Source organism: Pristiophorus japonicus, chromosome 8 (assembly GCF_044704955.1).
Source record: "Pristiophorus japonicus isolate sPriJap1 chromosome 8, sPriJap1.hap1, whole genome shotgun sequence".
NCBI classification, from domain to species: Eukaryota; Metazoa; Chordata; class Chondrichthyes; family Pristiophoridae; genus Pristiophorus; species Pristiophorus japonicus.
In genome coordinates, this window is record NC_091984.1 from 239884979 (window position 1) to 239900637 (window position 15659).

General features: G+C 46.0%; 1 protein-coding gene across 1 annotated transcript in view; it reads right to left on the bottom strand.

The window, feature by feature from the left end:
* piwil1 (piwi-like RNA-mediated gene silencing 1) overlaps positions 1-15659 on the bottom strand; it is a 77037-nt gene that overhangs the window by 51398 nt on the left and 9980 nt on the right. Inside the window, exon 3 of the mRNA XM_070888151.1 lies at positions 4429-4537. Within this exon, the coding sequence (XP_070744252.1) occupies positions 4429-4537 (109 nt within the window). The remainder of the gene's footprint in view (positions 1-4428; positions 4538-15659) is intronic.

Here is a 15659-nt window from a genome sequence, read left to right on the forward strand (position 1 = left end):
CCTGGGCGCATGGCCCAGCTGGGCACACGTGTTGCACCTGAACACAAAGTTCCAAATCTGCGTCTATCCCTGGCCACCAAACGTGTGACCTGGCAATTGCCTTCATCGTGACAATGCCCGGGTGCCCATTGTGGAGTTCTCTGATGAACACCTCTCTGCCCATCTGGGGCATGACTACGCGGTTTCCCCACAGTAGGCAATCAGCCTGAATCGAGAGTTCATCCTTGCACCTGTGAAATGGTTTAAATTTCTCAGGGCATGCCCTGTACGTGGCTGCCCAGTCCCCATTCAGGACACGTTTCTTGACTAGAGACAATAGCGGGTCTCTATTTGTCCAGGCTTTAATCTGACGGGCTGTCACGGGTGAGCCTTCGCTTCCGAAAGCTTCAACAGCCATGACCATCTCAGCACCATGCTCGGTAGCCCCCTCAGTGGTGGCTAGTGGGAGCCTGCTGAGTGCATCGGCGCAATTTTCGGTGCCCGGTCTGTGCCGAATTGTAGGCAGCTAACGTGAGTGCCCACCTCTGTATGCGGGCCGATGCGTTTGCATTTATGGCCTTGTTGTCGGCCAAAAGGGACGTTAGGGGTTTGTGATCTGTCTCCAGCTCAAATTTCCTGCCAAACAGGTACTGGTGTATTTTCTTTACCACATATACACATGCGAGCGCCTCCTTTTCTACCATCCCGTAGCCCATTTCTGCCTGGGACAGACTCCTGGAGGCATAAGCTACCGGCTCCAACACACACCGACACCATAGGACGACGCATCGCACGTTAACACAAGTTTCTTACATGGGTCATATAGCGTTAACAGATTGTTGGAACATAACAAATTGCGTGCTCTATTAAAAGCCCTTTCCTGGCTGTCCCCCCAGACCCATTCGCGACCTTTGCATAGGAGCACGTGTAGCGGCTCTAACAGCGTGCTCAATTTGGGAAGGAAGTTACCAAAATAGTTCAGGAGCCCCAGGAACGAACGCAGCTCCGTCGTGTTACGGGGTCTGGATGCTCTCTGGATCGCTTCCGTCTTGGATGCAGTAGGGCTGATCCCGTCTGCTGCTACCCTCATCCCCAGGAATTCTACCTCTGGAGCCAGGAAGACGCACTTCGCCTTTTTCAGTCGCAGACCTACCCGGTCCAGTCTGCGTAGCACCTCCTCCAGGTTGTGGAGGTGTTCTTCAGTATCGTAACCCGTAATGAGGATGTTGTCCTGAAAAATCACCGTCCCTGGAATCAACTTGAGGAGGCTTTCCATATTTCGTTGGAAGATCGCGGCGGCCGAGCGAATCCCGAACGGACATCTGTTGTACTCAAACAACCCCTTGTGTGTCGTGATGGTGGTCAGCTTCTTCGACTCACTCGCCAGCTCCTGGGTCATGTAAGCTGAGGTCAGATCCAATTTTGAAAAAAGTTTGCCACCGGATAGCGTCGCAAATAATAACTCCACTCTCGGTAGCGGGTACTGGTCTTGGAGTGACACCCGATTGATGGTGGTCTTGTAATCGCCACATATCCGACCGACCCATCCGCCTTGAGCACCGGCACAATCGGGCTCACCCAGTCACTGAATTCGACTGGCGAGATGATGCCTTCCCTCAATAGGCGGTCCAATTCGCCTTCTATCTTTTCCCGCATCACGTACGGCACCGCTCTGGCCTTGTGGTGTACTGGTCTGGCGTCCGGGTATATGTGAATCACTACCTTGGCCCCCATGAAAGTGCCAATGCCGGGTTGAAATAATGAGTCAAATTTGTCCAGGTCCTGTGAGCATGATACTCGCTCCACAGAGGAAATTGCATTGACATTGCCTCATTTCCAGTTCATGACAGCAAGCCAACTCCTCCCCAGTAGTGCAGGACCGTCCCCTGGGACAATCCAGAGTGGCAACCTGTTCTCCGAATCTTTGTGGGTCACGACTACCGTGGCGCTGCCTAGCACCGGAATGATCTGCTTTGTTTAAGTCCATAGCTGTGCGTCAATCGCCGATAATTTTGGCCTCCTGGCCTTGGATGCCCACAACTTTTCGAACTGTTTGATACCCATCAGGGACTGGCTGGCACCCGTGTCTAGCTCCATTGATACTGGGATGCCATTGAGGAGCACTTTCATCATTATCGGTGGCGTCCTGGTGTATGAACTGTATACGTGCTCCACATGAACTCGCTGAACTTTAGCTTCCAGCGATTTCCCCCAGTGTCCATTTCTGCAATTTCTGCAGGTATTTTGCTCATCTCTGCAAACTCCGGCTGAATGTATGCCTCCACGCCTCCAGCATGAGTTGCAGTTTGAAACAAAAGTTCCCTTGCCAGTCGATCGTCCCTGACTGCCCCTGTTATTGTCCTTGAGTGCACCATTAACAGGTGTTGATGGCCCTATTACTGGCCGCATTGTCCCTTGCAATGGCGTGAATCGCTGTTCAGCTTGCCATTGTCTCTGTCGAACTCCCCCTCTGGGTTCGACTACATGTTGGGGCATGCCTGACTGCCCTTGTCTGCCTGGAGAACTGTGTGCTGCTTTAACAATGTTGAATCTCTGTCCCAACCATTCCTTAACACAATACCTCTCGTCTGTTCTGCTAGTGGCCATGCTCGCGTGGTTTAAATCCCAGTTTCTTGTCGCCATTGATACGTCCTTACTACACAGTATAAATGCACACGAGGCCCATGCTTGAGAGAAGGACAGTCCGTGACCTGTCCTTTATTCCTTAGCACACAAGTGATGAAGGTGGGTGGAGCTTCCCCTTTTATACCTGATGGTCCAGGTTAGGAGTGTCTCCCACCTAGTGGTCAGTGTTCTCACGGTGTACAACTTAGGTCAGTTTATACATGGGTTACAATGCTGGTTGAATACATGACAGTAGAGAATTCCACAGGTTCACCACTCTCTGGGTGAAGAAGTTCCTCCTCATCTCGGTCCTAAATGGCTTACCCTTTATCCTTAGACTGTGTCCCCTGGTTCTGGACTTCCCCAACATTGGGAACATTCTTCCTGCATCTAACCTGTCCAACCCCGTCAGAATTTTAAACGTTTCTGAGGTCCCCCCTCATTCTTCTGAACTCCAGTGAATACAAGCCCAGCTGATCCAGTCTTTCTTGATAGGTCAGTCCCGCCATCCCGGGAATCAGTCTGGTGAACCTTCGCTGCACTCCCTCAATAGCAAGAATGTCCTTCCTCAGGTTAGGAGACCAAAACTGTACACAATACTCCAGGTGTGGACTCACCAAGGCCCTGTACAACTGTAGCAACAACTCCCTGCCCCTGAACTCAAATCCCCTCGCTATGAAGGCCAACATGCCAGTTGCTTTCTTAACCGCCTGCTGCACCTGCATACCAACCTTCAATGACTGATGTACCATGACACCCAGGTCTCTTTGCACCTCCCCTTTTCCTAATCATTCAGATAATAGCCTGTCTCTCTGTTTTTACCACCAAAGTGGATAACCTCACATTTATCCACATTATACTTCATTTGCCATGCATTTGCCCACTCACCTAACCTATCCAAGTCACTCTGCAGCCTCATAGCATCCTCCTCGCAGCTCACACTGCCACCCAACTTAGTGTCATCTGCAAATTTGGAGATACTACATTTAATCCCATCGTCTAAATCATTAATGTACAGTGTAAACAGCTGGGGCCCCAGCACAGAACCTTGCGGTACCTCATTAGTCACTGCCTGCCATTCTGAAAAGTCCCCATTTACTCCTACTCTTTGCTTCCTGTCTGACAACCAGTTCTCAATCCATGTCAGCACACTACCCCCAATCCCATGTGCTTTAACTTTGCACATTAATCTCTTGTGTGGGACCTTGTTGAACGCCTTCTGAAAGTCCAAATATACCACATCAACTGGTTCTCCCTTGTCCACTCTACTGGAAACATCCTCAAAAAATTCCAGAAGATTTGTCAAGCATGATTTCCCTTTCACAAATCCATGCTGACTTGGACCCATCATGTCACCTCTTTCCAAATGCACTGCTATGACATCCTTAATAATTGATTACTACCGATGTCAGGCTGACCGGTCTATAATTTCCTGTTATCTCTCTTCCTCCTTTTTTAAAAAGTGGGGTTACATTGGCTACCCTCCACTCCATAGGAACTGATCCAGAGTCAATGGAATGTTGGAAAATGACTGTCAATGCATCCACGATTTCCAAGGCCACCTCCTTAAGTACTCTGGGATGCAGTCCATCAGGCCCTGGGGATTTATCGGCCTTCGATCCCATCAATTTCCCGACTAATAAGGATTTCCCTCAGTTCCTCCTCCTTACTAGACCCTCCAACCCCTTTTATATCCGGAAGGTTGTTTGTATCCTCCTTAGTGAATACCGATAGCTGTTAGATGGTTACAACATTTATGTACAGAGGTTAAAAAGTTTCCTTTGTAAGACCTAAGATAGCAGACAAACTTTAATCAAACCTCACCATCTTTGCGTCCCACTATTCCAGAGGGCCCTCGCTGCCGACCACGACCAAGTAGTTCAGGTTCCCCCAAAGGGACAGGTCTTGTCGGAGCTGGTACTGGAGGATGTGCCTACATTTCAAAATAGAAGATAGTCCTGTATTTATTTCTGAAGCAATTAGCAAATTAGATTTGTGGTGATAAGAACTGCCTTTTCAATATATGCTCATGATTGAAGTTAATTGCAAAAGTTAAGATACAGGTACGAAATGTATTAAATTAAAGAACTCAATGATGTCAATTCAATCACCCTTTCCACCATCAGCAAAGTGTCAATCATGATGTCTTTGTTTTCCTGTAAACATATACACACTTTGACAAAAACGTTAACCAAATTCAAAAAATATTCAACTAAAGAATGGTAACAGTGACATGGTTAAAAAGCAACAGGAATAAGCCATTCAGCTCCTCAGGCCTGTTCAGCCATTCAATCACATTGTGGCTGATCTGCACCTCAACTCCATTTATCCACTGTTGCTCTATATCTTGCCGAACAAAATGTTATCAATCTTGGTCCTCAAAATTTCAAATGACCCAGCATGCATAGCCTTTTGGAGAGAGTTCCAGATTTCCACTGCCCTTTGTGAGGAAATATTGCTTCCTGATTTCACGCTTAATTGGTCTTGCTCTAATTTTAAGATTATGCCCATATTCCAGATTCCCCCACCAGACAAAATTTAAACATGATTTTGATAAAGACCTCAAATAGATTATCCTTCAAACATGTAAACTAGGCAGATTGCAAATTGTTCTCAATTTAGCCCTGGTCTCATTCCGGCTAAACTACGCTGCATCCCCTCCCAAGGCCTTTCTTGAGGTTTGATGCCCAAAACTGAACGCAGTACAGATGGTGTCTGACCAAGGCTCTGTACAACTGAAGCATCATTTCGTCACTTGTGTATTCCAATCCCTGGAGATGAAGGACAAAATTCCATTGCACGCCCCAGGACAACAAATACACAAAACAATCGGCTGGGCACTGCTCAATCAGTAACACTCAGACATGGAGTGAGGAACAAGCGTAGGTTTCAGCGTCAGTTCACAATCAGAGCAAGACAAACCAAGGATGGGCTGCAGAGCTTTATTCGAGGTTGCCTCTGTACCTTTTCCTGCTCTACAAACATGTTTATCAAGAGCCGCAGTCATGGCCTAGTGGGTAGCACTCTTGCCTCCAAGTTAGGTCATGGATTTAAGCCCCACTCCAGAGACTTGAGCACTTTAGTGCTGTACTGAGGGAGTCCTGCTGTACTAAGGGAGTCCTGTATTGTCAGAGTGGCAGTCTTTGGCCAAGACATTGGGCTCGATTTTCCCCAATGTTGTTTTTTGGCGTATTTGAAGAGTTACGCCAGTTTTCTTTGAAACATAGAAAATAGGTGCATGAGTAGGCTATTCGGTCCTTCGAGCCTGCACCACCATTCAATGAGTTCATGGCTGATCATGCAACTTCAGTACCCCATTCCTGCTTTCTCACCATTCCTCTTGATCCCTTTAGCCATACGGGATCACATCTAGCTCCCTTTTGAATATATCTTTGGGCCTGACCACGCGAAAAAAAAAACGAAGTTTCCCCGTTCTAATTTTTGAAATTGGCACCGCGCAGCCTGTCCTTTAGCTTTTGGGGGTTGGAGCCTAATGTCTAAAAAAAGAATCTACCCCCCCCCCTCCCGCATACCCCCTTCTGCAACAAAGTCTCATGCAATTCTTCAATTTTTTTTCCCCCAAAAGTACCACCCCATCACCAAACGTCTCCTCTCAGGGTTCGAGGGTCAGTCGGCAGAATTGCTCCCTCACCCAGGCATGGGCTCAGCTTCCACCCCTGCCCCAGACTTCTTTTGAAGCTGAGCCCGTGTCCAGGCGAGGGAGTGATTCTGCCGGCCGCGCTCCGATCCTCTAGCCTGGTGAGGAGCCGTTCGGTGGTGGGATAGTACATTTGGAAAAAAAAAATTCAAGAATTGCATTCAACTTCCTATTTTTCCCTTTTGACTTTGAAAAAATTTTTAAATTTATGATGCATATTCTCTGCCTTCTTGACTCCCGCCAAAAAACAATGCCGTCTTTCTGTGCCCTGATTTTTCTTAAGTGCCCAGAAGGTTTTTTGGAAATGGTCACATACGCCGTCCTAGGAAAACTGTAAATTGGCCAACTTGCTTAAATCTGAAAAACTGGCGCAGCCCCCTATTACGCAAAAAAATCCTAACCTAAAAAAATCTTACCCAAGTGAATTACGCTGGCTCAGAAACTTTGGGGAAACTCCAAAAAAAAAGACGGTGCACACCAAAAATACGGCACAGATAATTGGGGAAAATTGAGGCTCAACCTGCCCTCGCAGGTGGATATAAAATATTCCATAGAAAGATTTGAAAAGCAGCAGTGCTCCCAGTGTTATGGGCCAACATTTTCCTTCAACTAGCATCACTAAAAAAAATTAGCTGGTCGTTATCTCATTGCCGTTTGTAGGACCTTACATTGTTACCTTTAGACTCGACTATTCCAACACACTCCTGGACAGTCTCCCACCTTCCATAAACTTAAGGTCACCCAAAACTCAGCTGCCCGTATCCTAACACGCACCAAGTCACGTTCACCCATCACCCCGTGCCTTCGGTTAAGCAACGCCTCAATTTTAAAATTCACATCCCCGTTTTCAAATCCCTCCATGGCCTCACCCCTCCCTATCTCTGTATCCTCCTTCAGAGAACCATAGAATGGTTGCAGCACAGAAGAAAGCCATCTGTCCGGTCGAGCCTGTGCCAGCTTTCTGCAAGAGCACCTCAGCTAGTCCCACTCCTCCGCCCTTTCCCCATAACCCTGCAATTTCTCTTTCTTTCAGGTATTTATCCAACTCCTTTTTGAATCTGCCTCCACCACCCTTTCAGGCAATGCATTCCCAATCCTAACCACTCGCTGCACAAAAATGTTTTTTCTTATGTCACCTTTAGTTCTTTTGCCAATCATCTTAAATCTGTGTTCTCTGGTTCTCAACCTTTCTGCCAATGGGAACAGTTTCTCTCTATCTACTCTGTCCAGACCCCTCAGGATTTTGAACACTATCAAATCTCCTCTCAATCTTTTCTGCTCTAAGGAGAACAACCCCAGCTTCTCCAGTCTATCCACATAACTGAAGTCCCTCATCCCTGGAATTATGCTCGTAAATCTTTTCTGTATCCTCTCCAAGGCCTTCACATCCTTCCTAAAGTGTGATGCCCAGAATTGGACACAATACTCCAGTTGAGGCCGAACCAGTGTTTTATACAGGTTCATCATCATTTCCATGCTTTTGTACTCTTATGCCTCTATTCATAAAACATAAGAATTAGGAACAGGAGTAGGCCATCTAGCCCCTCGAGCCTGCTCCGCCACTCAACAAAATCATGGCTGATCTGGCCGTGGACTCAGCGCCACTTACCCGCCCGCTCCCCGTAGCCCTTAATTCCCTTATTGGTTAAAAATCTATCTATCTGTGATTTGAATACATTCAATGAGCTAGTCTCAACTGCTTCCCTGGGCAGAGAATTGCACAGATTCACAACCCTCTGGGAGAAGAAATTCCTTCTCAACTCGGTTTTAAATTGGCTCCCCCGTATTTTGAGGCTGTGCCCCCTAGTTCTAGACTCCCCGACCAGTGGAAATAACCTCTCTGCCTCTATCTTGTCTATCCCTTTCATTATTTTAAATGTTTCTATAAGATCACCCCTCATCCTTCTGAACTCCAACGAGTAAAGACCCAGTCTACTCAATATATCATCATAAGGTAACCCCCTCATCTCTGGAATCAGCCTAGTGAATCGTCTCTGTACCCCCGCCAAAGCTAGTATATCCTTCCTTAAGTAAGGTGACCAAAACTGCACGCAGTACTCCAGGTGCGGTCTCAGCAATACCCTGTACAGTTGCAGAAGGACCTCCCTGCTTTTGTACTCCATCCCTCTCGCAATGAAGGCCAACATTCCATTCGCCTTCCTGATTACCTGCTGCACCTGCAAACTAACTTTTTTTTGGGGGATTCATGCACAAGGATCTAAAAGAGTTTCATGCACAAGGACCCCCAGGTCCCTCTGTATCTCAGCATGTTGTAATTTCTCCCCATTCAAATAATATTCCCTTTTACTGTTTTTTTTTCTCCAAGGTGGATGACCTCACGTTTTCTGACATTGTATTCCATCTGCCAAACCTTAGCCCATTCGCTTAACCTATCTAAATCTCTTTGCAGCCTCTCTGTGTCCTCTGCACAACCCGCTTTCCCACTAATCTTTATGTCACCTTCAAATTTTGTTACACTACACTCGGTCCCCTCTTCCAGGTCATCTATGTATATTGTAAACAGTTGTAGTCCCAGCACCGATCCCTGTGGCACACCACTAACCACCGATTTCCAACCCGAAAAGGACTCATTTATCCTGGATCTCTGCTTTCTGTTAGCCAGCCAATTCTCAATCCATGCCAATACATTTCCTCTGACTCCGCGTACCTTTATCTTCTACAGTAACCTTTTGTGTGGCACCTTATCGAATGCCTTTTGGAAATCTAAATACACCACATCCATCGGTATACCTCTATCCACCATGCTTGTTATATCCTCAAAGAATTCCAGTAAATTAGTTAAACATGATTTCCCCTTCATGAATCCATGTTGCGTCTGCTTGATTGCACTATTCCTATCTAGATGTCCCGCTATTTCTTCCTTAATGATAGCTTCAAGCATTTTCCCCACTACAGATATTAAACTAACCGGCCTATAGTTACCTGCCTTTTGTCTGCCCCCCTTTTTTTTTTTTTTTTAAAAACAGAGGCGTTACATTAGCTGCTTTCCAATCCGCTGGTACCTCCCCAGAGTCCAGAGAATTTTGGTAGATTATAACGAATGCATCTGCTATAACTTCCACCATCTCTTTTAATACCCTGGGATGCATTTCATCAGGACCAGGGGACTTGTCTACCTTGAGATCCATTAGCCTGTCCAGCACTACCCCCCGAGTGTGATAGTGATTGTCTCAAGGTCCTCCATTCCCACATTCCCGTGACAGCAATTTTTGGCATGGTTTTTGTGTCTTCCACTGTGAAGACCGAAGCAAAATAATTGTTTACGGTCTCTGCCATTTCCACATTTCCCATTATTAAATCCCCCTTCTCATCTTCTAAGGGACCAACATTTACTTTAGTCATGAAGCCCAGGATCTCAAGTTTTTTTTTAAACTGCTTTCTCAACCTGCTCTGCCACCTTGTGATTTGTGCACCTTGGTGTCTCTGTTCATGCACTCCCTTTAGGAGTGAACCGTTTAGTTTATATTTCCTCTCCTCATTCTTTCTACCAAAATGTATGGCTTCACATGACAGCCCTACAACTCCGAGATATCGGCGCTCCTCCAATTTTGACCTCTCACACATCCCCGATTTTAATTGCACCAGAGGCCCTAAGCTCTGGAATTCCCTCCCTAAATTTCTCCGCCTCTTTTCTCCATAAAACCTACCTCTGACCAAGCTTTTGATCATCTGCCCTAATATCTAGCTACGTGGCTCATGTCAAATTTTGTTTGATAACACCTCTGAAGCGCCTTGGGACATTTTACTATGATTAAGGCACTAAATACTGGCCTCTCTGGTCCGGAAACATCCATGGTTCGGCATCCGTGGCGGAACTGCCGCTTTCCTGGGTCTGGAACTCACTTAAGCGCTCCCGTCTCGCTCAGCATCTCACTCTGCTTCCTCATTGTGGGACTTGACAGCGCAGTGAAGGGGCGTCAGACCAGAGACAGAGAGAAATGACCAATCCCCGCCTCTCTTCCCTCATTCAGCGATCACCAGTACTGGCCCAAGATAGAGTTAGAGAAATCTTTTCAAAAGACGGAGTGTGCTGGAGAACAAGAAAAGGAAAAAGCACGTAATGGTGGGCGCAGTGATTGACGAGGGGCTGACCACCATCCATCACCTGAAGAATCAATGCTCGAGTAAAAGGGCGACTATCACGCTCTCAGGAAGCTACAGAAACAGATCCAGCACAGACACAGGGAGACCTGTAATGGACATTGAACCTGCTCCATCGAGGATCCGACCGTCTGACATGATGGAGATGTAGGGGGGCGGAGGCAAGAAAAGGAAAGATGGAAAGGTGGTGAACATGGAAATGAAAGAGTAAGAAATTATGGAGCAGTCGAGATGAAGAGAACAGGGGAAAGTATACACACGACGATGTTGGACTTCTGCAGCCCAGGTGCCGAGTTTGGGGCTGATGTGTGCACAAATTGAGCTCTGTAACTGAAAATAAAGAGATGATTATTGATAATGCCAAAAAAAACTGACCTCCCATGGTTTGGAAAATTCTCTGTTCCGGCACTGGTCAGGTCCAGAGAGTGCCAGACCAGAGGGGTCCAACTTCTATATAAATTGCTATTATTGCAAGTTAACTGCCCATTTCCCTACCTTACAACAGTGACTGCATTTCAAAGTTACTTCATTGGCTATAAAGCATTTTGGGAGGTTTTGAGCTCATGAAAGACAGTAGTTTGTCAGACACCAGTAGAGCATAAATGCCTATATGGCAAAGAATACTATTTCAAAAAATTCCAAATATGCCCCAAAACGTGAAAGATAAACCAGGAATAAACCCAGTCCCTACACAAGGGCTGACTGCAGTACCAAAGAAAGAGTGATCCACATGTGATTTTAAACTCACACCAATGTATCAAAAGATGATTAATCTGGCCCATCTTTATTTAAAGTCAGGGGATTACTCGGATGCAGATGTTTGATTGCAGGGCTATGCAGGAAATCAGCGATTAACTGATCCTGGCTTCAAACTTCAAATTACAGTATCCTGCAAGCTGCAACTTTACTGAATCAGTCAGGGAATGCATTTTATTACTTAAACCTGACAAAAATAATGGCTTCTTGAACTGCCTCGTTAATTCCACGGGTATAATACACAATGCCTCAAAGTACAATAAAATCTGCATTCAATTTATGAAATGGTAGAACTTCAATACTAAGAGTATGAAATTCTGGTAATCCCAGGTAAAAATGCTGAGGAGATTTAAGAACAGATCAATATTCTATGAAGCACTGAAAAGGTTAGGATCGGTTTTGACTTTCTGCGATCATACCTACAAGAGCAGGTTTTGAGAAACTCGAGGGTACATGAGAAAATAAGTACAAGGAGAGTTGGAGTTTGAGGAAAATGATGCCCTGAAATTATGGTCGGAGGCTTCCCGCGGGCAATTGTCTCTGACCAGAAACATTTCTAGGAAATTACTTGGTGGGCCAGGAGTCGTCTGGGATTCCGGTGGGGAGGCCTTCTCTTCCCACGCTGCGAAGCGTGCTCCCATCCTCAAGGTTCCCACGCAGAAAGTGCAGTCACATGTGACTGCTCAACCAATCAGGTAAAGTATTCTCAATTAATAGCAATGGGAACTCCATATCTATGAGTTCTTTGCTTTTAATTGAGAAAAAAAAACAAACAATAACAGCAAATAAAAAACACCTCACATAATTAAAATTAAAGTTAATAAATATCTTACAGAAAAAAAATTCAGAGTTTTTAAGTTATTTTTAAACATGGTTTAAAATAAATTTAATGTTGTGAGTAGGGTTTTTAAAAATAGTGCATTTTTAATTTTATTTTTTATGTTTTAAGTGCATTTTAAGACTCTTACACCTGTAAAAATAGGCTATGCGCCTGCTTTTATCAGGAGCAAGAGTTTTGTTCCAACCTGACCCCCAGGAGATGTTCTGCTACATTCCATCAGCCAGGGGAAATGTGAACAAAATAAAACCGTGCAAGAGAAAGCACAACATACAATTCTAGTGAAAAATCAAGCCCTTGACCACACTTTAAAAACATCTAAAAGGTTGAGCACCTTGGAATATGCAGGGAAATCATTAAGCCACAAGAATGCAGCTGTGAAATGGGGGGGGGGGGGGGGGGGGGGGGGAGAGGGGGGAGAGAGAGAGAATTGTCCTCCCAAACTAGTTACTTGAATATTGGTGTAAGATGTTATCAGAAGTCAACTGTAACAATGAAGACAAATATCAAGGACAGAATGAAGCTCTAAGATTTTAGAGATTGCTCAAGTACTAATGACTGTAATTTCATCAAATACCACTACCACCGATTTTTCGGCAGTATTTGCAGAGTTTTTTTACCGAAATACCACTATGACTGAAGGCCGCTGGTTTGGTCAAAAGTTGACCAGCAGTAGCAGTATTTTCAGTCGTGCAAGACTCGAAAATTAACTGACCTTCTGCACATGCGTGATTTTATTTCCCACCCCGTGATTCCTGGTCAGGGTCAGAAGTCACCCGCGCATGCGCAGGAGAGAGAAAGTGAGAGAGAGGAGAGAATCGGAGAGGATAGAGAGAGCTTGCAAAAGGACATAGGAGACATATAATAGCAGATTGAGAGAGATCAAAGCATATAAAAGCAGATAACAGGATAAAATAATAATAAAAATGCAGCACCAGAGTTAGGGAGGCAGAGGGCACATACATTTAGCCTGGATGCCCAAGAGGCACTGGTTGCAGAAGTGGAGGCTAGATGGGGACAATTGTCCAGGGGTGGGCATGCAACACCCCCCCACCCCCCCAGCTGCATGCAAGAGAATCTGGAGCGCAATATCTGAGGGGGTGTCCTCAGTCGATGACATATAGCAGGGGGGCCAGCAGTGCAGGAAGAAGTGGAATGACTTAGTTGCGTACATGAGAATAAATAATATTTTTATTCATTCACTCCTTGATTGCTTACAATGTAAATCTGACATGTTGATGTAGGTAGGCTTAATGTTGAACCTTATTTGCCATGAATTATCTTAAGATGGCTTTCTGAGATCTTAAAAGATGTTTCTGCACTTCGATGTCTTCCTCATGAACCATGTCTTCCTCATGAACCATGTGCAGCTTAATGGGACATTAAACTGTATTAAATGCACACAGTATGTTACTCGTGCTTTGATGGCTGTGTGTGCCACAAGGGCAGAAAGGCAATTCAGTTAAGCATTGCTATTGACATTTTTTCAGATGAAACAGTCAATCATGCTGAGCAGCGACGCACGGGGTGTGGGCCACCCAAAATCCAGCAATTAACAGAGGTGGAGGAACGTGCGGCAGCCCTAGTAGGTGCCCACAATAGAACGGCTACCCGTGGTGGCGCTGATCCGACGACTTCAGCTGAGGGCAAGTCCTGCAAAATCCCCGGGCTGTGTTGGGGTTGTTATGTATTTAACCTCTTGTAACCTGTATTACATTACCACCAGAGGGCCTACCTGTTGGAGTCCCAAGGGATCCCAGCATCCCTTGGGAGCATGGTATATAAGCAGGCCACCCATGAGGTACCTGCACTCTGGAGTCTTATTAAAGAAGCTAAGGTCACACTTGCTCATTGTACACAGTACTCAGTTTCACCCTTTATTATGAGCATAGCAGGGTTCATGTAATGTAAGGTCGGGGTCATGTAATGTAATGTCAGGGTCATGTAATGTAATGTAGGTGAGTGGGCAAATACATGGCAGATGAAGTATAATGTGGATAAATGTGAGGTTATCCACTTTGGTGGTAAAAACAGAGAGACAGACTATTATCTCAATGGTGACAGATTAGGAAAAGGGGAGGTGCAACGAGACCTGGGTGTCATGGTACATCAGTCATTGAAGGTTGGCATGCAGGTACAGCAGGCGGTTAAGAAAGCAAATGGTATGTTGGGTTAGGGGATTAGAGTACAGGGGCAGGGAGGTGTTGCTACAGTTGTACAGGGCCTTGGTGAGGCCACACCTGGAGTATTGTGTACAGTTTTGGTTTCCGAACTTGAGGAAGGACATTCTTGCTATTGAGGGAGTGCAGCGAAGGTTCACCAGACTGATTCCTGGGATGGCGGGACTGACCTATCAAGAAAGACTGGATCAACTGGGCTTGTATTCACTGGAGTTCAGAAGAATGAGAGGGGATCTCATAGAAACGTTTAAACTTCTGATGGGTTTAGACAGGTTAGATGCAGAAAGAATGTTCCCAATGTTGGGGAAGTCCAGAACCAGGGGTCACAGTCTAAGGATAAAGGGTAAGCCATTTAGGACCGAGATGAGGAGAAACTTCTTCACCCAGAGAGTGGTGAACCTGTAGAATTCTCTACCACAGAAAGTTGTTGAGGCCAATTCACTAAATATATTCAAAAAGGATTTAGATGTAGTCCTTACTACTAGGGGGATCAAGGGGTATGGCGAGAAAGCAGGAATGGGGTACTGAAGTTGCATGTTCAGCCATGAACTCACTGAATGGCGGTGCAGGCTCGAAGGGCCAAATGGCCTACTCCTGCACCTATTTTCTATGTTTCTATTGTAATGTCATGTAGTGTCTGTGGATTCTGGTTAGGGTAATTTCATGTAGTGTCTCTCGATGACATATAATGCAGTAGTGGTGGTCCTTCAAATAAGCCTCTGTGCTTTGTGACCGTACTCATGTCACCCTGCTCCCTCCCCCCCCACCCCCACCCCCCGCGCCGCTAATCACTCAGGTTGTTTTCTATTGCCAGATGAGGAGTCGCATGCACGCCATCCCATGGAAGCTTCCACCTCGACCATTCCGTCACTGGACGAATCAGCACATATTTTAGCTTGGAGGGACCCTTCATGGGTTCACCGCCTCAGGCAGCGGGACCAAGTGGTGTGCAGCAACGTACCCAAAGTGTACAACCCCACATGCTGCCTCCACGGAGGTTGAGTCGGCAAAATTCACGAGACAGGCAGGCGCAAACCTGAACATGGTGGGACTGTCGAGGGCGAGCATCGATCTTGGTCAAGAGCTCCTCCAGGCCGAGTGGAATTTCCAGCAACATCGCCGCACAATCTGTCCGACAATCGGCCAACATGTCGCAGCTGATTGCGCACCGCGCAAAAACAGAGTCTGTCAATGCCATGCGGCAATTGATGGTCTCGGCTTTTGGCACTGCACCCTCTGGAGTCATATCACCCAGATCGACAGCACCCGTTGGTGGGGAGCTAGAACAGTCTTCCGACTCAAGTAATTTTTGGTGGCATTTCGGATTTGCATATCGATTGACATCATAAAAACGGTTATAAAATAAGACCGGCAGTATTTTTTTTACCGCCAGCGGATAATCACTAATGAATTTAGCGGCAGCGGTATTTCGGTGGTAAATTATTAAATCGGTAGTATTTCAGTGATAATCAGTGATGAATTTACCACCGGCGGTAAATTT